General features: G+C 43.7%; 1 protein-coding gene across 1 annotated transcript in view; it reads left to right on the plus strand.

Moving 5' to 3' along the window:
- ZNF652 (zinc finger protein 652) overlaps nt 1-26500 on the plus strand; it is a 95515-nt gene that overhangs the window by 51332 nt on the left and 17683 nt on the right. Inside the window, exons 3-5 of the mRNA XM_073607814.1 lie at nt 14708-14855; nt 20780-20895; nt 22538-22682. Of these exons, the coding sequence (XP_073463915.1) occupies nt 14708-14855; nt 20780-20895; nt 22538-22682 (409 nt within the window). The remainder of the gene's footprint in view (nt 1-14707; nt 14856-20779; nt 20896-22537; nt 22683-26500) is intronic.

Consider the following 26500-nt stretch of genomic DNA (forward strand, 5'->3'; position numbering starts at 1 on the left):
TACTGTTTTCTGTAACTTGGATCACTACAGTACACAGCAGTGTGTTACCATGCAGTGGATGCTCTGCAACACGGTTGTTGACAAGGTGCATTGGGCTGCTATTTAGAATGAATGAATGTCAACGCATCAAAGTTCTTGGCTCTCTTCCCGTCTGTCTTTGGGTGTTCCAACTCTGATAGCATCAGGTAAAAATCCAATGCTAGTGTTGAATAGATCTGAGATCTGAAGATATCTCACCACCAATCTCCACAGGAAACTGTTAGCTGGCTTAATGGGGTTGAAAGCCCGCAAGCCTTTTCACCTTAATGCATTAAGGTGAAAAACCTTCTGTTGTTCAGCAGACCCCCACCCCACCCCCATTTTACTTACCTTAACCCGATTGTTCCATCGACGGGGACAAGCACAGCAGCTCCAGCCGCTGTCTCTGATCCTCATTGGATAGATTGATAGCAGCAGGAGCCGCTGTCAATCAAATCCAGTGACATGGGAGCCGGGGGCAGAGCCGAGTCCTCCAGTCTGTGTCAATGGACACAGCAGCAGGACTCGGGAGCGCACCCACACGAGTGTCCCCATTGAATGCGGCTCTCCGTGGGGGCACTTGAGAAGAGGAGGGGCGCCGCTGGGGAACCACAGAAGAGGAGGATCAGGGCCACTCTGTGTAAAACACTTGCACAGAGGTGGTAAGTATGACATGGTGGTTGTTGTGTTTTATTTATTTTTGTTAAACCTTTGCTTTCCAGAATTGACCAAAATGGACATGTCCTCATTGGGTGACCTGACTTGGAAAGTATCTAAAAACCAAACCCAAAAAAAACAACTTCCAGTGACAAAATATTTGCACCTCTGTATTATGTATCCAAAGATACAGATGGAGCTTCCTCACAATGGATACTATCTGCCTCTTTTTTGTCATTACCCTTCCTTCACCAGGGACCCTTTCTGGCTTCTGTGGAAATCAGGGGTGCTTACTTTTAGGCGCCTTTCACACGGACGGCTATTCTGCCGCAGTGAAAAGCATGATTTTTTCCCTGTGGAGTTCAAGACTCCAGGCACTGCGATCAGCTGCATTTGCACAGTGCGATTAGCCGCAGTCGCGTTTGGCTGCGGTTTGCCATTTCCATGGCAACCTGACAGGGTGCCGACTCGCACTGTTTGGTATGAATCTTGAGGGGGAACTCCACGCCAATTTTAAATAAAAAACCGGCGTGGGTTCCCCCCCAGGGGCTTACCAGGCCCTTAGGTCTGGTACGGATTTTAAGTGGAACCCCTACGACGAAAAAATGGCGTAGGGTCCCCCCCAAAATCCATACCAGACCCTTATCCGAGCACGCAGCCCGGTCGGTCAGGAAAGGGGGTGGGGACGGGCGAGCGCCCCCCCCCCCCCCCCTCCTGAGCCAAAGCACCTTGTCCCCATGTTGATGGGGACAAGGGCCTCTTCCCGACAACCCTGGCCGTTGGTTGTCGGGGTCTGTGGGCGGGAGGCTTATTGGAATCCGGGAGATCCCGGCCCCCCAACCTATGTGAATGAGTATGGGGTACATGGTACCCCTACCCATTCACCTAGGAAAAAAGTGTCAATAAAAAAAAACACTACACGGGTTTTTAAAGTAATTTATTAGACAGCTCCGGGGGTCTTCTTCCAGCTTCGGGGGTCTTCTTCCGACTTCGGGGGTCTCTCTGGTTCTTCTCTGCGCTCTCCGGGTCTTCTGCCGGGCTCCTCCGCTATCTTCTGCTCTTTTGCCGCTCTTTTGCTATAGCGGAAGAGCCCGGTCTGCTGCCTTCTTCCCTCTTCTCTTCTGATGTTGACATGAAGCTCTCTCCGGCTGGAATGCACTCTGGGCGCTCTGCTCTGACTTATGTAGGCGGTGACCCCGTCCCCTTATGCCGTCACAGTCCCTGGGCATGCTGGGACTGTGACAGCATAGAAGGCAGCAGACCGGGCTCCTCCGCTATAGCAAAAGAGTGGCAAAAGAGCAGAAGATAGCGGAGGAGCCCGACAGAAGAACCGGAAAGACCCCCGGAGCTGTCTAATAAATTACATTAAAAATCCGTGTAGTGTTTTTTTTATTGACACTTTTTCCCTAGGTGAATGGGTAGGGGTACCATGTACCCCATACTCATTCACATAGGGTGGGGGGCCGGGATCTGGGGGCCCCCTTATTAAAGGGGGCTCCCGGATTCCGATAAGCCCCCCGCCCGCAGACCCCGACAACCAACGGCCAGGGTTGTCGGGAAGAGGCCCTTGTTCCCTTCAACATGGGGACAAGGTGCTTTGGGGTGGGGGGCCGCAGGGCGCCCCCTCCCCCAAAGCACCCACCCCCCATGTTGAGGGCATGCGGCCTGGTACGGCTCAGGAGGGGGGGAGGGCGCTCGCCCGTCCCCACCCCCTTTCCTGACCGACCGGGCTGCGTGCTCGGATAAGGGTCTGGTATGGATTTTGGGGGGGACCCCACGCCGTTTTTTTCGGTGTAGGGGTCCCTCTTAAAATCCGTACCAGACCTAAGGGCCTGGTATGCCCCTGGGGGGAACCCATGCCGGTTTTTTATTTAAGATTGGCGTGGAGTTCCCCCTCAAGATTCATACCAAACAGTGCTGGGCATTGGCAGGGATCCGAGTCAGATCCCCGTGCTTGTCGCTCATTGGGAAAGGAAAAATGATTTTTCCTTTCCCGATGAGCAGCTCAGCGCTGTTATCCGCAGCTGATACAGTGCACTGCGATTACCTGCGGTTATTTGCGGATAGCTGCGCTAAATCACTCCTGGACTCAGGCAATTCTATTTTTTCTATCCGCACAGAACCGCATGTATCTAATTCGCAGCTAAATGCAGTGTGTGAATGGGGCCATAGGAAAGCATTGTGTGCTTTTAGCTGCGGTAGAAAATGAGAAAATCCGCAGCTAAAAGCACCATTCTATCCGTCCGTGTGAAAGGGGCCTTATGTTCCCATTTTATCAGCTCATTAGTGATTGCTACATTGCTCTGTAGGACCCCTGCACTGCTAGTTTAGTTCCCTGTTCTTGAGACTGTCCAGTGCACCGCTTTGACCATTCCTTTGAGGCAGTTCCATGTTTCCGTAGGGATTATACTTGGCTAACCTACAGTTCCCTTCTTCTTTTTTTTTTTTTTTAAGAATTATTATTATTGCCAGTGTCCAATCTTTTTATAGGCAGCAGTATAACCCAAAGGTTAAAGACATCGTGTGTCCCTCAGTGAAATGATTTTATTGTGGATACCAAAATTCTGATATTTGCACATTTAATGAGGAATTTACTTTAAGAAGCAGAAGTGCCCTCTAAGATGCCAGAGGTTCCTTCTTGGGGTACAACGTGCCAATGGTTGTAAACCTTTGGGGGTCAGGCAGTGCTCATTTATGTATATTTATATATAGTATATTGACACTGAGCTTGTAATATAGCCATGGGCAGTCTGTTAGAAGAAGCTAAAATTCCCCTAATAATGGGACTTTTCTGGCACTTCAATAACAATATGTAGAGAATAAAGTTCATAAAAACAAATTTTATTAAAACATCACTAGATAAAAGAGACACAAACACGGTGTGTACATGGTATGGACAGCTATTAATACACCAACTGGGAGATACAATATAGCTTCCTCCAGTTGATGCGTTTTTATACACCCCAACAGTGGTATGAGGAAAATCATTTGTCTAAAATACAAATACATGGATCAAAAACAAGTATTTATCATAAGGGTCGGTTCACACTAGGACGACTTGAGATCCGACTTGTAAGCCCTCAAGTCGCCCCAAGAAGAGATTAACATTACAGGGAATCAGAGCGTCTTAATTGACACTACTGAAGTCGCTCCGACTTCATAGCGTACTCCCTGTACTACTTGGATCCGACTTCTAGGCGACTTGTACCATTCAATTCAATGGAAGTCGCCTCCAAGTCGGATCTCCATCTATACGGAAGCAACTTTACAGTTAAAAAAAATTAGTTTGCCCAGGCAGACCCCTCCCAGAGAGCTGATTATTTTGTGATTGGCCACAGCCAAAGTCGCCTGTCCTGGAGGCGACTTGAAGTCGCGTTGTAAATTGTTCAAAGTCGTGCTGAAGTCGCCGTGCAAAGTCGCGCTGAAGTCGTGTTGCCGCTGTGTGAATCGAGCCTTAGTGTATGGTTCAGACAAATTTTCTGTTATGTCTAAGACTTGGTCAATCAAATTGTGTTCTAAAAAGACATTCCATGTTTCAGTTAAAAACAAAGTTTGAAAATTCTGCTCAGCTGTCAGAGTAATATGTACCATTATACTTCAGAGACAAATGGTGGAGGGTTCCATCCACAGTAGGAAGGGAACTAGTACCACTGAGGCAGTGTATAAGGGAAGGAAAAAAGGGTGGGGGGGTGCAGTCTGTTTTACATTTCACTGGGCTTTAAGGGCATTCTGGGGCATACAGTGTCACAGCAGCTGTAGAGATTGAACCTGCTTTTGAAGGAGAAGTATGGCCCAATTTGGCCACACTTCTCCTGTGAGTCACTGGAGTGCACTTAGTTCTGCACTCTTGTGACCCAGATTCATCCAACAGCAAGATAAAACCCCCTGTTGGCTGACATGACAGAGGTGGTACAGGCTGTTCAGGGATCCCTACAATAATGCCGTGATCCCCCTAGATGCCTGACCGGCAGCTGGCTCAGCCTCTCAGCTGTGCCACTGAGAGCCTAAGCCGGCTGCTCCCGCCCCTCTACAGCCCAGAACTCAGTGAGTGCTGGAGAAGAGCACAGAGCCGGAGACTGATGGTCACTGCTCTGTGCCCAAAGCGGACCCTAGTAGAGGTGATCGCTCAGTTCTCAGTGTTGGAGCCCACACTTCTCTTTTAAATACATTATATGCAACTCTTGGCTTACCTCTACATAGACTGTCCCCCCTTCAATCCATCATGAATGCTGCTGCCAGACTCATCCACCTTACAAACCGCTCAGTGTCTGCTACCCCTCTCTGTCAATCCCTCCACTGGCTCCCGCTCACCCAACAAATTAAATTCAAAATACGAACAGCTACTTACAAAGCCATCCACAATTTAGCCCCCAGCTACATCACTAGCCTAGTTTCAAAATAATAACCTAATCGTCCTCTTCGTTCCTCTCAAGACCTCCTGCTCTCTAGCTCCCTCTTCACCTCCTCCCATGTTCGCCTTCAGGACTGCACCCGAGCCTCTTCCAGCCTTTGGAACTCCTTACCCCAATGTATCCAATTTATCTCCTACTCTATTGGCTCTTAGACGATCCTTGAAAACCCTCCTCTTCAGAGAAGCCTTCCCTACCCTCACCTAACAATTGTATTTTCATTTTCTCCATCAGTTCGTCCCCCACAGTTATTACATTTTGTATCACTTAACCCACCCTTCTACATTGTAAGGTCTAACAAGCAATCAACAATACAGTTTTCCTCAACTTGTACTTGGGGCGTGCTAGCATTGTTTTAAGATCTGTGGAGGATATATATTTATGTAACTTCATAATCCCTGAGAAAGTTGCATGGCAGACTTGGCCTGTTAACCTTTTCCAGAGGGATCCTGCTAATTAGACACTTGTTTGCAAGACTAATGTACTGTTTAAAAATTAAACCACTATTGTAGGTAGACAGGAGACTTGCCATGGCCATAGGAGGTCTGTAAATCATTTTTTAAAGGAAATTTGCAGTTTTTGTGCATAATTTATATATATATATATATATATATATATATATATATATATATAGATAGATAGATAGATTATATAAAATGATATATAAAATGATTTACAGACCTCCTATGGCCATGGCAAGTCTCCTGTCTACCTACAATAGTGGTTTAATTTTTAAACAGTACATTAGTCTTGCAAACAAGTGTCTAATTAGCAGGATATATAAATTATGCACAAAAACAGCAAATTTCCTTTAAAAAATGATTGTGTGTGTGTGTGTATATATATATATATATATATATATATATATATATATATAAGGGTTGTCCCGATACCACTTTTTTAGGAACAAGTACCGATACTTTTTTTCAAGTACTCGCCGATACCGATACTTTTTTTTTTTTTTAATGTCACGTGACAGTGTTTTTTTTTTTTTTTTTTTTAACAATGCTTTCCTTATTTTTCAGGGGGGGGGGGGGGGGGGAGTGTGAACGGTGTCTGTGTGTTTTTTTTTTTTTTTTTAATTTTATTTTTTACAATAATATTTTTTTTAATTCTTTATTGCAATATGTGTTTTTTTTTTTTGTTTTTTAATCAGCCCTGTTGGGGGGCTTTGGTGAGAGATCAGGGGTCTTAACAGAACTCTGATATCTCCCCCTTGAGACAGAGAAAGAGACAGAGGATAGAGATTCCCCAGTCCTTTTCTCTGCAGCCTCAGCTGCACTGAAAATGAATTAAGAGAAGACAGCGGCTTCTCTCTATTCATAAAGTGACACATCGTAATCATAGGACGTTACAATGTTTCAGTTATGTGAATGGACAGAGTCAGCTGACTCTGTCCATTCACAAAGGAAGGAGGAGGAGGACAGCAGAACGGAGGAGACAGAGGAGGAGAGGGGGACAGTTGAACGGCTGAATGGAGGGGACAGCGGAGAGGCACAGCAGAACGGAGGGGACAGAGAAGGAGAGGGGAACGGAGGGGGACAGAGGAACGGAGGGGGCATGGAGGAGGATGCAGTGACAGTCAGCGGTGATCGCGTGTGGGGGAGTTACAAGCACCGATCACCGCTGTATGTCACTAAGCAGCAGAAAGCCGCGGTGGGAGAAGCTTGTAACTCCCCCACGTGCCGATCACCGATGACAGTCCAGGCATCGGGAGCATTTGCCTGAGTACAAGTACTTGGGCAAATGCTCGGTATCGGTGCCGATACCAATACTAGTATCGGTATCGGGACAACCCTAATATACATATACACAAAAAAAACCCCAAGTAAATGTAAAATAGAATATTTATAAGAAACAGCTCGTGGTGTGTTTTTTTTTTTTTTTTTTTTTTTTTTTTTTTGCCAATTCATCAGTAATCAGACAAAACTCAGGTTCTGTGTAGCCGCCTTAACTCCTCTATTTTACAGCTGTCGGTGGAAGAACAGTAGAGAGACAATCTCCTATAAGGAATAATTGTGATGGTCAAAGGCCGGGTTCCCCATCAGTTTAGATCTCTCCTATTACTTTGTTGTGTCTGAGAAGGGAGATGAGCTATCTCTTGTAGGGATCGACCAATATCGTTTTTTCGGGGCCGATACGATACCGATATTTCGGCCACTTCTCCTGCGCATAGTTGATATTTTGTACATTTAAACTTTTCAAAAATAACTATTTTATGCACAAATCTGGTATAAACTGAATATGTTAATGTTTATTAAAATTAAATATTACCACTTAAGGACCAGTTTTGGAATTTAAGTGTTTACATGTTTAAAAGTTTTTTTTTGCTAGAAAATTACTTAGAGTCCCCAAACATTATATATTGTTTTTTTTTCTAACACCCTAGAGACTAAAATGGCGGTCAATGCAATACTTTTTTTCACACGGTATTTGCGCAACGGTCTTACAAGTGCACTTTTTTTTTGAAAAAATTCACTTTTTCAAAGCGGGGGTCCACCCACACCGCCAAAAAAAAAAAAATTAAAAGCCAGCAGCTACAAATACTGCAGCTGCTGACTTTTAATACATGGCCACTTACCTGTCCCAGGGTCCAGCGTGGTCGGCAGGCGACGCCGAGAACCCGCTCGGTTCTCGGCAGCTGCCGTCGCCATCCTAGGTGAGGGAATCAGGAAGTGAAGCGTTGCGGCTTCACTTCCCGGTTCCCTACTGCGCATGCGCGAGTCGCGCTGCGCGTCCCAAGTGGTCCTCGCTCTCTCCTGGGAGCTGTGTGTTCCCAGGAGACAGCGCGGTGGGGACGGGAAGAGGCATAGACTCCCATGGAAGTCTATGCCGGAAGTGGGTGCAAATACCTGTCTTAGACAGGTATCTGCACCCCCCTCCCCCCTGAAAGGTGCCAAATGTGACACCGGAGGGGGGGAGGGTTCCGAAAAGCGGAAGTTCCATTTTTGTGTGGAACTCCGCTTTAAAAAAAAAAATCAAGACAACAGTAAAGTTAGCCCAATTTTTTTTATATTGTGAAAGATAATGTTATGCCGAGTAAATTGATACCCAACATGTCACGCTTCAAAATTGCGCCCGCTCGTGGAATGGCTTCAAACTTTTACCCTCAAAAATCTCCATAGGCGACGTTTAAATTCTACAGGTTGCATGTTTTGCGTTACAGAGGAGGTCTAGAGCTAGAATTATTGCTCTCGCTCTAACGATCGCAGCGATACCTCACATGTGTGGTTTGACCACCGGTTTCATATGTGGGCGCTACTCACGTATGCTTCTGCGCGAGCTCGTCGGGAGGGGGTGTTTTTTTCTTATTTATTTTACATGATTTTATTTATTTTTACACTGTTTTTAAAAAAAAAAATTTCACTTTTATTCCTATTACAAGGAATGTAAACATCCCTTGTAATAGAAAGAAGCATGACAGGACCTCTTAAATATGAGATCTTGGGTCAAAAAGACCTCAGATCTCATATTTACATTAAAATCCAATAAAAGAAAAAAAGTCATTTAAAAAAATGACATTGAAAAAAATGAGCCTTTAAGACGTATGGGCGGAAGTGACATTTTGACGTCACTTCCGCCCTGCAGTGTCATGGAGACGGGTGGGCGCCATCTTCCCCTCACTCGTCTCCATGCACAGCTAGGGAAAGGACGCGTTCACCTCCGGGGGGGCCCTCTCCCGCCACCGATAAAAGTGATCTCGCTGCGAATCCGCCGCAGAGACCACTTTTATCTTGTAGCTGACCGCCGGCTGAAAACGGGGATACCGGGGTTATGGCAGCTAGCTGCTGCCATAACAATGATATCTGCCGCCAAAGTTAGGACGTATATGTACATGCGGCATTCGGCAAGTGGTTAAGGGCTCGTTCTTCACTGGCACCTTGCTGTGGGTGGCTGGCCTGGCACCTTGCTATGGGTGGGTGGCTGCTGGCTGACCTGGCACCTTGCTGTGGCTGGCTGGCCTGGCACCTTGCTGTGGCTGATTGGCTGGCCTAGCACCTTGCTGTGGGTGGATGGGTGTGTGGCAGCTGGCTGGCACCTTGCTGTGGGTGGGTGCCTGCTGGCTGACGTATCCGTCAGTGTGGAGGTGAGGGAGGCCTGTCAGATTCAGAATGTTGAGGCTTAATGACGTTGTGTGCCGTGCGCCCCTGCGTACTGGATCTGCAGGGCCCCAAAAAGTTGGCAGCGACCCGCGGAGATCAGTATCGGTCTAGTTTGTGACCAATACACATTTTTTGGAAAATGCTGATATCGGCCTGCAATAATCTTCCATCCCGATGATCGATCCCTAGTCTCTTGTTCCACCTGCCTCTTAGGTCAGAGCTTTAGTTCTACAAGCATCTGTCCTTCCATGCACACAAAGGTCTATATTTGCTGTGATAGTATTGTGTTTATTGTTCAGACACACAAATTACAGCCCGTTTGACATTTTACGTGGGGATTAGAAAAGGTTTTCCTTTGGTGGAAAACAAAACTCAGCAGTTGAACAACTTTCCAGATGGACTAATAAGGAAGGCTGATTATATTTGTATTGGTTTGCAAAGAACATAAATCTATGGTAATATCAAATTGCAGAAGGTTTGAGAGCCTTTCCTCTGGTTTGCCTTATCAGCAAACAGTATTGTAATATGCTGGTAGCAAAGTAGACATCAATTGAAATGATTTTATCTGACAGCTGGAGTCATCCACAAGGTCATTCTGTCTATAGCAGATAAAGTGCAACTGAGTACATGTGCTGTGTGCCTTGGCAACTAGCAGATTTATTTGGATTCGGGACATCTCCTTTTCTTTTTGTTTTTTTCACTGATTTCAGACTTTTAAAGTGGAGTTCTACCAGAAATGGAACTTCCACTTATCCGGTTCCTCCCCCCCTCCGGTGTCACATTTGGCACCTTTCAGGGGGGAGGAGGAAGCAGATACCTGTCTAATACAGGTATTTGCTCCCACTTTCGGTGAAAGATCACTGCAGTATCCGAGGCGATCGATACCATGTCCGAAACAAAAATGCGCCCCCCCCCGCACTGTTTTCTCGGTGACACACAGGTCCCCAAAGACAGCAGGGACCAGTCAGAATGCGCAGCGTGACTCACGCATGCGCAGTAGGGAAACGGGCTGTGAAGCAGCTTCACTTCCTGATTCCCTAACTTAAGATGCTGGCGTCTCCACCCAGAGCCGAGGGACGGTTCGGCTTTGGGTGAGGACATTGCGGCCGCCCTGGACAGGTAAGTGTCCTTATTTTAAAAGTCAGCAGCTGCAGTATTTGTATCTCCTGACTTTTTTTTTTTTCTTTTTTTGCAGGCGGAACACCGCTTTAACTGTTTGAATGTTGCATGTTTACAAGCATAGACATTACACTAAACTTTTTTTTTTTTTTTTTACATTTTGGGTGCAGTATGGAATGGTTAGAACCACTGTCAGTCAGACTGGGACCCTGCTGAGGGAATTCTCCAACTCATTTTACCTGGTCACCATTGTCACCAGGGCAGAAAGTGTTGAGAAATCTAAAATTTTCAGTAGGTAAAGGTGGATTTACCAAATACCATTAACGTGGTTGTAAAGGCTGAAGGTTTTTTTTAACCTTCAAGCAATCTATGTATAAACCCCTTCTGTGTGCTGCTCCCCCCACAGCCCCCCAATACTCACCTGAACCCCATCTTGATCCAAAGATGTGCACAGGAGCCTCAGCTGTTCCAGGTCTCTCTCTCTTCATTGGCTGAGACACAGGAGCAGGACCCATTGGTTCTCACTGTTGCTGCTTCCTCCACAGCGCACCCCCCCCATACTCACCTGAGCCCCATCTTGATCCAGCAATGTGCACTGGAGCCTCAGCTTTTCTGGGTTTCTCTCTCTTCATTGGCTGAGACACTGGAGCAGCCTGTTGTCAATCAAAGCCAGTGAGCCAATGAGGAGAAAGTGGGGGCGGGGCTGAGCCGCAGCTCTGTGTCTTATGGACGCATAGAGCGGGGCTCAGGAGCGAGCACCCACCAGTGCCCTTATTGCAAGCGGCTTGCTATGAGGACACTGGTCAAGTGGAAGGAGCCAGGAGTACCAGCAGAAAACCCAAGCAGAAGAGGATTGGGGCTGCTCTGTGCAAAACCATTACACAGAGCATGTAAGTATAACATGTTTGTGTGTTTTTTGTTTTTTTTTAAAGAAAAACAAAGCATTAATATCCCTTTAAACAGTCAGGTCCAGTGTAAGAACCTAAATGCCACCTGTTCACATGACAGCTGTCTAAAAGCTGTCCCTCACTTTAAGAGGATTTCATCTTTGTTGTGTATCCAGGACAGCAGAGAGAAAGTTCCCCATACATGCACACTGTACACTAAATTCACCAGCTTTGAACAAACGTTCATCTTCCAGCACCTTGTTCCTGTGGCCGTGAGTAACAGTCTGGTCTCAGAAAGTGTCATTACAATTGTATGATGCTTCATGCGTGCAAAGGTGTAATTAAAGATGTTAAAAAAGGCAGCATAGTTATATTATCATGTGGTCATTAGGGGTTGTAATGAACCTGTTTTAAGTCTTCAGATCAATATCTGTATCTTCGCTACCAGTACTGCTGAAGTGCAGTGGCTGCTTTAATCTTTAAATCAATATCTGTCTTTGCAGAGTCCCTGGATTGTAAGGCCAGGCGTACATCGGGCCTTGACTTCCAGGAAAAGGCGCCTTCTACTGGTACTATGCCGAGCCACTTGAGTTTAATCAGTCCAGTGCTGTGACTTGTATGGGTCATTTAGGATCTGGCATTGAACTGTTGAGCGGCAGGGAACAGGGCTTAGTGCTAACTTGTGTAGAAGTCAAGACCCTATATGAACCTTTAGTGCCAGTTAACACTACAGCAACTTGGGATCCGACTTGTCAGACCTCAAGTTGCCCCATGTCGCTGGACATAAGAAAGTTCATTGAAGTGAATGAGAGCCGTCTTAATGTACACTACTGAAGTCGCTCTGACTCCAGAAAAGGTTCCTGTACTACTTCAAGGCGACTTCTAGCCGACTTGTACCCATAGATTTCAATGGAAGTCACCTCCACGTCGGATCCTTATCTTAATTGATGTGATTTGGATCCGACATTACAGGAAGATTACCCAGGAATTCCCTGAAGTTGCCTCGCAAAGTCGTGCTGGCTTTCAGGTTGCTGTAGTGTGAACCGGCACTTAGAGGTTCAGGATCCGGTGTCTCTAAAAGACTTAAGAAAAGTATTTGCAGGCACTACCAAGTGCTGTACTTTAGCAATGTTATTAAAGTACACCTGTCCATGAAAGTCCAGGGAAGAAGAGGTGACACATTAAAACTCCCAAGTATAGAAAACCATGAGCCAACATTTCCAAATGAAGCCAGTTGTGGCAAGTTTCCTTAATTCGGGACAGTTTGTAGTCCCTGATTGGTTTACTTTACAAAACAAAACTTGATTCTTAGCCAATACTCCAGTTTTATGGCCTGTCCATACAGACCTACATTACTTTAAATATAATTTGTTTCAGTTACTGAAATGGGATGGTGATAATTTTAAATATGACAATAGGTCAATTTTGTTTATCTTACAAAATCTGTTTATAGAATTTTGAAGACCCGTCTTTAAAGTGTTACTAAACCCAGGACCCTGCATTCACTATATTTGGTTCCCCACAGTACACAGAACATGGAAATGTAATAAATTTAGTGAATATAAACTGCTAAATACCTTTTCTCGTCATCAGTATATAGCAGTCTTATGACTTCTATCAGTGTTTGGTTAAAGCTTGTAGGAGGCGTTTTCATTCTCCTCTGACCATCGTGAGATTGCAGGGCCCCTAACCCTCTGTCTGGACAGTGCTGATTGGCCCTGTGCTAATCACATGCACTCTCTCAAGAAAAATGAACTCTAGCGATACACACCCAGACTGAGCATGTGCAGACTGCCTCCAAGGCTCTGAACACTGTATCAGGATATGGATTGGGGACAGTGGAGGAAGGGGAGGGTCAGAGAAGACAGGATCAAACAGCCTTTTTACACAATGCAGAGGATTAATCCCATAGGTTCCAAAGTGAGTATAAGAAGCATTCTTTACTGCATATACAGACTGATTTTACTGTTGTGTGTTTAGTAACAGTAGTCCAAGTTAACCACCAAAATTTACTACTTAGGAAACATTGACAAAGAAGATGAAAGCCTGAATTCAGGTTTAAACCCCCCCCCCCCCCCCCCCCCCCCCCCCCCAAAGAGGACACACAATTTTATTATATGTAATATATTTTTATTATTTATATTAATACATACATTATTCCCATGGCTTTAGGCCGATTACGTGACACACGAGGTACTACTAGGGTAGTCCTAGGTAATCTAGAAAGTGTGCCTGATGTGATTACATTGACACCATTCTCTACATTTTATCCTGTGATTGCAGGGCACTATGGTGATGCCCCACCAGGGGGGCCGTACTCACAGGATCCCCCCCCCAGTATTCCAGGTTGAGTGACAGTTGACATTATTCAACCTGGAAGACTGAGGACATCTTGTGGTGAAAAATAAGTATGGACTGGAAAGATAAAAGTAACTTAAGACACGTGGATGAACGTAGAACTGTTACTGATCGAAAATGTTCTAAAGAAGTTGTGTTTTATACAGCTTTGTTTCTAAAACAATACAGACTAAGAAGCAGCAATCTGTACGGTACAAATTCATGCCGCCTTTCCTCAACTTCTTACAGAATATTTTATATTACCAAATTCCCCAACAATTATTTAATTTGAATTAAAGTAGAACTATAGGCATGTTTTTTTTCAATCTGGATAGAGCAAGGGAGTGTTTTAACCCGTCAGATTTTTTAAAATTTTTTTTGCTTTCTGTGTCTCATTTCGGATATTTCCCTTCACTTCCATAGCCAAACAGGAAGTGGGAGGAAATCCCTGCAAATTAAGGGAATTCCTTGAGGGCCCCTATTGGAAGATATCCCCTCTATTACTTTTCTGAGGGCAACCCAAAATTTGGGATTTTCTTTTACTTTTAATGATTATGGTAAACAGGACAAATAGAGAGGGTGAATCTCCCCAACAGGGCACAGACGGCAATAAAAATTGGCAAGGGGTCCAATCCCTCTCCCCTCTATCCAAAACTAAAGAAAAAAGTTTTGCCTTTAGTTGTACTTTAATTGAAATTGAATTTCCATCAAAAACATGTTCTTTTGATTCTGAAAGTCTGTAAAGTCTTTTATTGTCTGTGTACCCTTTTGTGAGAATCTCCTCACTTCCTGTTTCTGTGACCACATGGAAAATAAGTGGAGACTTTTCTCACCGACACTAAAATTTAAACTCTTTAGTTTTGTCAGAAAAATTTGTTAATGTTCCAGTTTAGTGACTTGTCCACATGAGATCATATAGGATTAGTGTGAACACATGAGAATACAAAGTCTAAATGATTATACTTGTTTGGTGAGAGAACTTCTATTTTATGAAATGATTAATAAGGTATTAATGAAGTTCTTAACGTCTGCAACCACAACTGCAAGAATCCTTGCAGCCGCGAACAAAGTGCCGTTTTGTTTTTAAATGATTTTTATTGCCTTGTGCTTGTTGTATTTTCTGCATGTTTCCTGACTTAGAACATGGAAATGCTGATTCCTCTGCTTTTATCTACAGTGTATCACATGCAACAAGACCTTTAAGAAGCTCTGGTCCCTCCACGAGCATATAAAGATCGTCCATGGCTATGCCGAAAAGAAGTTTTCTTGTGAGATCTGTGAGAAGAAATTCTACACGATGGCCCATGTCCGAAAACATCTGGTCGGTAAGTTGTCTGGCCTTCCCTGTCATGTATGACAAGTGATGCTGTCTGCTCACTTTGAGCTCCAGAAAGTGATTGAAATGGGTAAAACCTTGTCAGCAGATGGCAGCGGTGCCAGGAGATCTCTAATTCTTATCTTCTTTAAATAATCAGAGTTATTAAATTTATGTATAAAATATATAAAAAATATCAAAGCTAATCTCATGTCCGATGTTTTTAAACATTTTATCCAGTTTAGTATTCAGAATTAAAGCCATAAGCCCCAGGTCACACTAGTGCAATGTGTCATGCGATTTGAAGGACAAGTCACAACCTATTCTCCCCATTGGAAGCGGTCAAATTGGTGTGATTCCGACTTTCTGTGCAGCAGCTCTTGGCTAGTGCCCGGTACACTGCGGTACAATGCGATTATTGAACGAATGATCGTCCGTTTATTTTTATTTTTTTGCATGCCAATCTCACGTCGAATCTGATGAGTTTACTAAAGTCACGAAAATTGACAGAATACAAATTTGGAAGTGATGCCATGTGTTGTAATGCATTTGTATTGCATTTTCAAACGATAGCGGTACTGATTGAATGAAAATTGTATGATCTGGCATCGTACGAAAAAAAATTTTGTGCATGTTCAAAAGAATAATATCGGATGAACTGTCCTGATCAGCTCTTGAAAGCTCTGTAGGAACGATCCGATTATCGTACGATCGCTTGGAAAGCGTTTTTTTTTTTTTTTTCCCGTATGATTTTCTGATCGCTTGTACGGCGCTTAGGAAAGTATTTTGAGCCAAAAGATTTAATTCACTCCCCACCCTTTAAAGCTAATCCCCTGTCTAATATTTTTATCCAGTTTAGTATTTATAAAACAGCAGTAAGCCCCCAGTCGCATCGGTGCAACTTGTCATGTGATTTGACTGTTTCAAATTGCATGACAAGTCGCATACTTTTGTCCCCATTGGAAGCGGTCAAATTCGTTTGTCGGAGTCGCACTGGTTTTGAAAGTTGTTTCTGCACTATTTTTTGCAAGTTCAAGTGTGGCTTCCATAGACATCTGTGATGAGAAGTAGCACAGATGTCTTATAAAGTTGCACCTGAATTATCACTGAAATGCTACTTTGAAATTAAGCGAAGTAGTGCAATTTCAATGTCTCGATCGGTGTGACCGGGTGTTAATCTAATTTATCATAGAACTATCAATTGTACTTTCTGTGCTGCAGATCTTGGCCAGGAAAGTATTTTGAGCCAATCAGAATTTGTTTAGCTTTGCACAGTCCTGTCAGTCATTGGCCTATGCTACACTAGCAAGCATTCACTGATGACGGGATCGTTAAAAAGGGTAATAAACTGCCCCACTCGTGTTTCTACAGTGTCATTCCCTTGAAGGCCAGAACAGCAATGCATTACTCCTTCAATAGCTCGGTATGTAAGTTGTGGTGCATTGCACTCTAACTGTACAGTGTGCTGGGGTGTCATTAACGATAAATGGCACTGCAAATAGAGCAAGGGTTCTGCCATGCGTTGTGGCGTTGTATATTTTAGTGTGCGTTGCTGCATTGGACAAGTGTGAACATGGTCTGAACATGTTTGCAGGAAGGGAGAGGATGGGAATGACCTCCTTATCAGTATGCTGCTCATTAACGACTTCCGTCATTCTACTGTAGGCTGGGCGGGGACTCCATTGTCCTGACTGGACATCATATGATGTCATCAGAAACAAGCCACTGTGCGCGCTGATCGGTGGTGCGGTGTGTCGCCCGGAGGCACTGAATCTCCGATCATGGTAAAGAGCTTACGACATAGGCTTTTTACCACATTATCAGCTGTGTCCAATCAAAGCTGATCACAGTGTAACTAGGAAGTGCCCGTTATCGGCATTCCGCTACTCGCTCTCACAGGGAGTGAGGAGAGGAGAGGCGATGGGGGGGGGGGGGGGGGCTCTGTGCTTATTATCAATGCAGCCCCATCAGCGATGCCTGCCAGTGCCCACCTGTACTGCCCATCAGTGCTGTATATTCGTGCCGCCTATCGGTGCTGCAAATTAGTGCATCCTCAATAGTGCCTATTAGTGCACATCAGTGAAGGAGAAAAATTACTTATTTACAAAATTTTGTAAAATTTTAAATTTCTTTAAAATTATCATTGTTTTTTTCATTTGTTTAGTAAACCAAAAAAACTCAGTGGTAATTAAATAGAAAGCTCCTGTCTAAAAAAAAAAAATCAGCTGTAAGAATTGGGGAGGAGGGGGCTAAAGATGCAAAACCTTTACAGTGTTTTGTCCTATAGTACCATTACTATCGATTTTCCAGGAAACAAAGTGCTTATTGACTTGTGCACAGAGAGGTTGCTGGCAAAAATAAAAAGGTTGGATAAGTAAGTAGAGTATTTAGAGAAATTATTATTTTTTTTTTTTTTTGCTGGAGTGCAAAGGTAAATATGGGAACAGCAAACCTCTTTCACATATTCAAGCATTTTTGGTGAAGCCGCTGAGCAGACTGCCCCAAGTCACCCAAAACATTTTTATCATTTGATCTAATCAAATGCAGTCTGAGAAAAGGAAATTGACCCGCAGGCCATGTTCGACCTGTGGTCTTCCACCACAGATGTGTGGGCTGAGCAGAGTCCATGTGACACATACAATTTGTAGACCTGCTTTGTAAATATGACTCTCCTTAGGCCTTCAGTCTACTATGCCCTGGCCATAAACCCCAAGGACAAGTAGCAGGTGAATGAAAATGAGGAATTGTAGTCATGCAGCTGATTTGAATATACATTCATGTATACTTTCAACTGAGGCTTCTTTTAAGCTGATAGTGGGGGTGTTTTATACAATCCCATACATGGAATTTTTACCTTCAGGCAGCTGGATTATGGACATTAGATGACAATATAAGGTCTTGCAAAGTCCTTGGATTATTATACTTGCTTGCCCTTCTGTATCAGGACAACAGAAAACAGGAAGGGCTACGCAACCCCGACCTTCTCCTGTTGTCCATAATTCATTGGAACTTTATTATTTTTTTCAGGTACTTGTATATCATCAATTTACGCATCACTTTACACATACATTGTATATTCACATCAGTCCCTGCCCTCGAGCTTACAATCCAAGGTCCCTAACTCACATTCATACATACACATACTAGGGACAATTTAGACAGGAGCCAATTAACCTACCAGCATGTCTTTGGGGTTTGGGAGGAAACCGGCATGAAACCCATGCAGGCACAGGGAGACCATGCAAACTCCAGGCAGGGATTCACCTAGCAGCAAAAGGGTCGCTGGTTCGAAAGTGCTAACCACTACACCACTGTGCTGCCCTCTTTAGTTCTCTGGTAATAACGTAATTGATAAGAGCAGAGCACAGGCAGGAGGTTATTGGCCAACAAGATTTCCAGCAAAATCAATGTGTGTGTTTTTCAACTTCTCAAACAGAATAAAAAGCTTTCAATTGCATATTTAACAGACCAAAAGGAACCAAAGTTCGTTTTTGTAATTTACATGCTCTTTAGGAAAAAATACAGTACTTGTATTTTTCTTTTCAGCCACTAGATGGAGATATATCACAGATGGTAGTATTTATAGAGTTCTATGTATTCTAAAAGAATTCCAACACCCAACATGTAGCATTTCCCAGAAAATCCAGAATAAGATAATCACATTGTCTTAAAATGTCGTTCAAAATGATGTACAATCACACACAAAATAAAAGCATCAGTCCCTCTGGTAATTGTCTTCTGCTCCATAAGACTCATTCCCCTTCCTGTGGAGTTTTGAGGCTATGTCCTCTTTATCAAATCAGGGAGAGGTTAGCTATGGGTGGCTCCCAGGGCACATTCACAGGGTCTATGAAATAAAGGCATGTACCATCTGATGCCTGCTTTTTAAAGCTGTTGATTGGTTAGTACTTCTACACAGAGCCTGTTTTCCCTTTAAGTAGACCACATATAAATGTTAAGGGCTCAATCACCAGAATGCGGTGTGGGAAACATTCAAAACGCCCTGGGTGTGCGATCTGTGGGTGTCGTTGCATTCACCCAAACTCAGATCACAAACGCAATGCGTTTGCCTGCACCGGATGGCATGGTACCGCAGTAGTGTGCAATCCGGTGCAGTGAAACGATTACATGCACTACTTTGAAGTAGTGATATCGCTCTCCTGCCTCTCCACCTCGTTCAATAAGGGAGTGCTTTGACTCAGGGAGTGCACAACATTTTGTGAATGGCACCCGTGTTGTTTACTTCAGTGATTTTCAGCTTACAGGGGCATTGGTATATGCATAGCTACACTGGTCCAAGCCAACTATGTATAAAATACAATGCCTAGAATTTCTCTAAGCTCTTCTTAGCAATCACAGGGTTGCACCAGGCAGACCACTACAGTGAACTGCAATAGTATTCATCACCTCAAGGATCAAGTGTTGTGTGGCCCTTTTTCATATTCCTTACAAGATCAGATTGTTGGAAAAGTGTGAGTTGATTCTGCAGATTGCAGCTCTCGGCTTTAATTAAACATAAATGTGTTTTTCCCTCAGCATGTAATATGTGATTTATTATTCCATAAAGTAAGGTAAACCATTTTTTGGGCTTTTTATCTTCTAAATGCATATTGAAATAGAGTTGCAGGTCTTAAAAGAGAAGTATGGGATTTGGTATGTTTTCTGTTTTTTTTTTAAACATACTTATGTAGCTGGATGCAGCATTGGTCCCCCGCCGGATCTACTGAGAACCGAGCGATTGAACACCGCCAATTGCTCAGTTCTTACGGCTCTTTGAGCGGAGAGCTGGTGACTGTCAGTCTCCGGCTCCCTGCTCTGCGCCCCCCCATGCACTGGAGTGCTGAACTGTGGATGGGGCCAGAGCGGCTGGCTAAGGCTCTCAGCACCTCGCCGAGAGGCTGAGCCGGGTCCTGGTCCAGGCATGTGGGAGGATCCCTACCATATGGTTACCATCTTTCCCAAGCCTGGGCTGGCTCTGTGACGTCAGCCTACAGCAGGTTTTAGCCCGCTGTCTGCTGAAAACAGGTCACAGGAGTGCAGAACAAAGTACAGTGGAACCTCGGATTACGAGCATAATCCGTTCCAGGAGTATGCTCGTAATCCAAAGTACTCGCATATTTAAAGCGAAGTTGAAGTCAATGGAAACGAAAATAATTTGTTCCGCATTGACTTCAATGGGATGCTATACCGCATGCGGCCAGAGGCGGGGGGCGCTGGAGAGCCTCGGAAACGGCCGTAAAGGCCCGAGCACACTTCGGCTGACCTTGGCAAACCTCGGAAAGACTCCGTTCACGAGCCTTTCCGAGGTTTGCTGAGGTCAGCCGAACTGTCCTCGGACCTTTCCCTGCATTTCCGAACGCCGAAGATCGGCACTGTTCGGCTCCCACGCCTCCCACCTCAGGCCAAAAGCGGTACTGCACACTGAATCCTGCTCATTTTGTGAGACAACACTCGCAAACGGAGTTAGGATTATTAGAAATACAGTGCTCGTTTTGCTAAACGCTCTTTAACTGCGTTACTCGCAAACTGAGGTACCACTGTACACTCCTGTGACCCACAGGAGAAGTACAGCCAAACGAGCTGGCCATAGATGGATTGAAATTCGGATGGTTCAGCATGGATGAATTTTGATCCATCTATGGCCGTTCCTGTTCTTTTGGTTGACTTCTCATACACATGCTTGTTGTGAAATTTTTAATAGAACAGCGCTGATCAGTGTATTATGACAGCAGAGGAGTCCTTGGTGTCAGAATATATTAGCACAGTGGGGAGAACTCCCCCATCCACATCCATGTAATCCATATCCATGTATGGCCAGCTTTAGTTATATATTTGGCCTTGGTTACTGTTTTTATAACTTGCAAAGTCTTCCTGAATGAATTGCTTATGCAGCAGGTCTGTAACTTTGTTTTTCTGTGATTGCTTGTTCTACAGCTCATACGAAGGACATGCCTTTTACTTGTGAGACCTGCGGGAAGTCATTCAAGAGGAGTATGTCACTGAAGGTGCACTCTCTGCAGCACTCGGGGGAGAAGCCATTCAGATGTGAGGTGAGCTGTCAGCTGACACCTTTCTGTTAGTAGTGGATGTGTGACCATTAAAGGGACAGAGTCATTCACAACCATTGCTTGAAAATGAACTCTGAACAGGATTCTTTTACCATGGATGCATTGTTGATGACCATGGATGGAAAAACACCACACTCATCCGGTGACTGGTATACAGTATATGTAATAAAAGGCATAATGTACCCTTTGATCACAATCATAAGCACGCAAGGGGTTACTGAGTTGCTCACTTATTACAGATGTACACAAAGCTGCAGCCAGAGAGCAGTTATCCGTGTCCTTGAACTGTAATGTCAGTGTTGTCTCTGTATGTTATATGTAAGCTTGCCGTACACATTAGTCAGACCATACGATCTTTGTACAGTATCCCCTGCATCATTCACATGCTACTCTGACCCCTGGAAGCCAATGGAAATACCCAGCACCACACCTCTGGGAGTCACAGATCAGGTGACAACATTGAGCCAATGAGCTCTGTAATAGGGAACCCATAGCCCTGTGTGAGCTTGAGGAGAGAGAGTGACTTAATTCACTTGGGGAATCTTTATCCAATATCAAATTTGTGCAACATTAAATATCGGGAAGGATTATAATTTGTTGGACGTGTCTCAGGCATGTCATAGCAAGAATTTATTTACTGTGAACTTTTGTCTTGCTGTGTACTGCGCAGGTATAACTATCAGATATATTTGTGATAGTTGTATCTACACAGTACGCTGTAAGGTATAGCCTGCAAAGCCAGGTGATTTTGCGAGTATGTCAGTAGACCTAGGGCTGGGGAAAAAATCGTTTTGAATCGAGTTGAGAGGTCAAATCGATTCAAAATTTCAGCAAATCGATTTTCTTTTTTTTTTTTTTTTTTATTCACCAGGACCGGTGCTGACACCGTGCCGGTCCTGAGGAACTGCGGACAAGAGTTTTTAGGCGAGGCCGCGGCTTCTGCCTAGTTCGCAAGGCCAAACGCCGTGGACTAGGCCGAAGCCGTGGCCTCGCCTAAAAACTCCTGCCCGCAGCTCCTCAGGACCGGCGCGGTGTCCAAAAAAGAAAAAACTCGATTCGAATCGTGAATCAAGTTTTTGTTAAAAAAAAAAACGCGCAGCTCTAAGTAGACCTTGATATGTTTTCCAGGTTAACAGTTCTTTTCAATGAAGCAAGGATAAGGATGATGGGCCTAGACCTTGTACTTTCAAGGGATGGTAGCTGTGGAGATGGTAGCTGTGCTCTGCCAACAGAACATTCAGTGGTTATGAACATCAAGAGCCCCCTGGAGAGCATGTTCACAGACACAGTATATTTAATGTACCTATCATGATGTCACTAATTTTTCCTGGTTGGATATTTTTTATGTTATATTCAGACAGCAACAGGGACATCCATTTTGTACCAGGGAAAGTCTCCAAAGGGGACACTTGAGGTGTGGCGGGCGGGGGGGAATCAAACTGCTGAAATCCTCAGGATGGGATACCACCAGGTGGCATCTAACCAGGCTCCCCCTGTAACTGAAAGTGATAGCTTGACTTGCCTTTCAAAAAAATTCTGCTTCTTCTCAGTGTTACAGAAAAAAAAGAAACCTTAACAAAATGTGATGAATGACCTAATATTCTCTGTATATTTCTGTCCCCAGAACTGTGATGAGCGTTTCCAGTACAAGTATCAGCTGCGTTCACACATGAGCATTCATATCGGTCACAAGCAGTTCATGTGTCAGTGGTGCGGAAAGGACTTCAACATGAAGCAGTACTTCGATGAACACATGAAAACACACACTGGTGAGATTTTCTTCTCCCCGCCTATGATCGATGGATAGATGTAGATGCACACCATTAAAAGCTTGTTGTTATTTATTTTTTTTATTTATTTCAGGTACTTATATAGCGCTGTCAATTTACACAGCGTTTTACATATACATTGTACATTCACATCAGTCCCTACCCTCAAGGAGCTTACAATCTAAGGTCCCTAACTCACATTCATACATACTAGGGACAATTTAGACAGGATCCAATTAACCTACCAGCATGTCTTTGGAGTGTGGGAGGAAACCGGAGTACCCGGAGGAAACCCACGCAGGCACAGGGAGAACATGCAAACTCCAGGCAGGTAGTGTCATGGTTGGGATTCGAACCAGTGACCCTTCTTACTGCTAGGCGAGAGTGCTACTACACCACTGTGCCGCCACCACTGTATAAGTGCCAAAAAAAATCCATTGACCTGGTCAGAAATGCAGAGCTTTCCTCTGGTATTTCACAGAATCTAATTAGTCCTTATTTTGGGACTATAGAACAATTTGTATTTATTGTGAAGAATAGGAAGGGGGGGGGGTTTTGAGTATTTTGGCAAAGACAGCTGGGCAGGGTTGACACCACACAGTCCACAAAATTGCTGTGTTGTCGTCAACCCAAAACAGGACTTTGGCAGATCATACAGGTGGTTTTCTGTTTGTACAGAGTCTTCAAGGATAAAACATGGCAAATGTGCATGTATTTCCGTCCACACTATTGCCAAAAGACAGATACAGCGTGGGCTTACATTGCCGGGAGGGTGTCCATGGACGTCCTCCCAAGATTGCTCAAGGGCAGTGTGCTCTGTTTGCTGCGTCCCTAGGAAACAGCTGATCATTGATCAGGGTAAGGGGCCAATCACAGCAGCCCTTTACCACGAGATCAGCTGTGTCCAATGACAGCTGATCATGATGTAAACACAAGCTGGTTATCGGTGTTCCTTTCCTCACGCTGACCGCGTAAGTAGAGATGATAACTGTCGCGTGTGAAAGGGACATCTACACTTATAATCAGGGCACTGATTATCAGTGCAGTCTCAACAGTGCCCACCGGTGCTGCCAATCAGTGCCTGCTCATCAGTGCCACCTCATCACTGCGGCCACATCAGTGCCCATCATTGCAGCGCACATCAGTAAAGGAGAAAAAAATACCTATTTGCAAAATTTAACAAACTATGAAAAACGTTTTTTTTTTGGTCTTTTTTCGTTTGTTTAGCAAAAAATAAATAACCCAGTGGTGATTAAATATCACCAAAAGAAAGCACTATTTGTGTAAAAAAAAAAATTTAATTTCATATGGGTACAGTGTAGCATGATGGTGTAATTGTCATTCAAAATGTAACAATGCTGAAAGACCAAAATTGGCCTGGGCGGGTAGTTAGATGAGTAGTTAGATGAGTAGGCAAGTAGTTAGAGATGTAGGGCATGTGGTGGTTTTTTGGGGGGTTTTTTTGTGTTTAAATAGCGCTCTGATGTAAACTTAACCTTACATGTGTATGTATGCAGTTGTTTTTTTCTCCGTATCACATCGCCACAGCTCTCAGCAGTTATTTAAGAGTCAGAGGAAGTAATGAATGGTGTACAGTGGGCGACGTAGGTATCTGACACCACTCCCAGAAGTGTTGAATGCTTAAGAGGCCCTAGGCATGAAGATCAAGTTTAGCAGCTTTGTTATTCGTTAAACTGGAGCAGTAACTGAAAAAAAATCTTAAGACAGTCTATTAAACGAACATGATATTAACCACTTGACCTCTGGAAGGTTTACCCTCCTTAGTGACCAGGGCGTTTTTGCGATACGGCACTGTGCTACTTCAACTGACAATTGCGCGGTCGTGCGACGATGTACCCAAATTAATTTTGTCATATTTTTTTCCCACAAATAGAGCTTTCTCTTGGTGGTAATTGATCACCTCTGCGTCTTTTTTATTTTTTTGCGCTATAAACCAGAAAGACCGACAATTTTGAAAAAAAATAACACTATTTTTTACTTTGCTATAAAACATATCCAATAAAAAAAAAAAAAAAAAAATGTCTTCGTAGATTTAGGCCATGTGTATTCTGCTGCATATTCTCCCAATAAACGTATATTGATGATTTGCGCAAAAGTTATAGCGTCTACATACTATGGTGTATATATACTGGAATTTTTATTTATTTTCTAAACCAGTAATGGCAGAGATCAGTGACTTATAGGGGGACCACTATATTGCAGCAGACAATTGGACACTGACACTTTTGACACTTTGCGGGAACACTGATACAGTGATCAGTGCTAAAAATCTGCACTGTCACTGTGCCGTGAAAGGGTTAAAAATCTAGGACAATAAGAGGGTTAAATCTTGTTCTAACCAGTATTTGTGTACAAAACACCCTGCAAGGAAAGAAAATCCATCACTTCACCCCTTGTCCGGATGGAGCTCTGCATTGCTTACATATGTAAGCAATGCAGAGCTCTGACTTTGGGGAGGCGGCGCTGCTTCTGCTGTGATTAGTAAAGTTAGGCCAATAGATGTCCGCCGGCACTCGGAATAGGGAATAAAATCAATCACATCCCTTAGTGAAACTGCCACACTGTGTACAAAACACTGGTTAGGACAAGATTTAACCCTTTGATTGTCCTAGATTTTAAACCCTTTCACGGCCAGTTTCATTAGCACAGTGAACTCCAATCGGAGTTCTGCATTGCTTACATATGCAGAGCTCCATCCAGCCTCTCTCCTCGACGATCATCAAGTGCCGGCGGACTTCTATTGGCCTAACTAACTTTACTAATCACAGCAGAAGCAGCTCCCCCCCAAGTCAGAAGTGCAGAGTCATATATATATATATATATGTGTGTATGTGTGTGTATATATATATATATATATATATATATATATATATATATATATATATATATATGTGATTCTGCACAGAGCACAGCCACCCTAAAGCAATACATCTGCTGTAGGACGGCAAGTGGTTAATGTGCAAAAGGTGTAAGTAGATATAAAAAAAAAAAAATAAATATAAGTATATATGAACTCATCTTGTAGTCCAAAATGAAAACAATGCTTTTTGCTACCCCTTTTTGATTTAGTGACACTATTTGTACTATTCGTTGTTCCTCTTCCTGTTAGCTTCATTTGCCCACAGTTGGTCATCTCGCAATCCTGCACATGCGCACTGTAACATTGAGCTGCAGGTTTGGCAGCCAAGATAAATAAATTCTTCCCCCGTTCTGTAGTTTCACTCTGTGTTTGGCTCTGCTTTACACTAACTGAACATCGTCTATAAAGCATAGAGAAAGGATTATAAAAGTGATCTGTGCAAGTAGATCACTCCCCCTTTTGTTTTTGTTCTCTCCTTCATTGCTTTATTAGAATGACTTACAGCAGCGAATGGAAGCCGACTCCTCTACTTATTGCCTGAGCAGCCCTTTGTAGACCATCAGAGCGGCACCCGCAGTTATTAGTAGGGCTGCAACCAACGATTATTTTCATAATCTATTAGTTGGCCCATTATTGTTTTGTTAATCGGTTAATTACCTTAAAAAAAAGTGTGGTGTATAATTTAGTTAATATGTAAAGTTTAAAAAAAAAAAGCAATTTATTCTTAAATATCTCTATGCAGTGGTAAATATAAACAACCAACTATATGGTTAGGGAGCAAAATATCTAATCCACTCTGAGAATAACAGACAGAAGAGATATACTCTATACACTATTAGAGGAGATATACTGTGTATACTATTAGAGGAGATATACTGTATAAATTATTAGAGAGCTATACTGTATATACACTATTGGAGGATATATACTATTAGAG

This window comes from Aquarana catesbeiana, linkage group LG12, assembly GCF_042186555.1.
Source record: "Aquarana catesbeiana isolate 2022-GZ linkage group LG12, ASM4218655v1, whole genome shotgun sequence".
Taxonomy (NCBI): domain Eukaryota; kingdom Metazoa; phylum Chordata; class Amphibia; order Anura; family Ranidae; genus Aquarana; species Aquarana catesbeiana.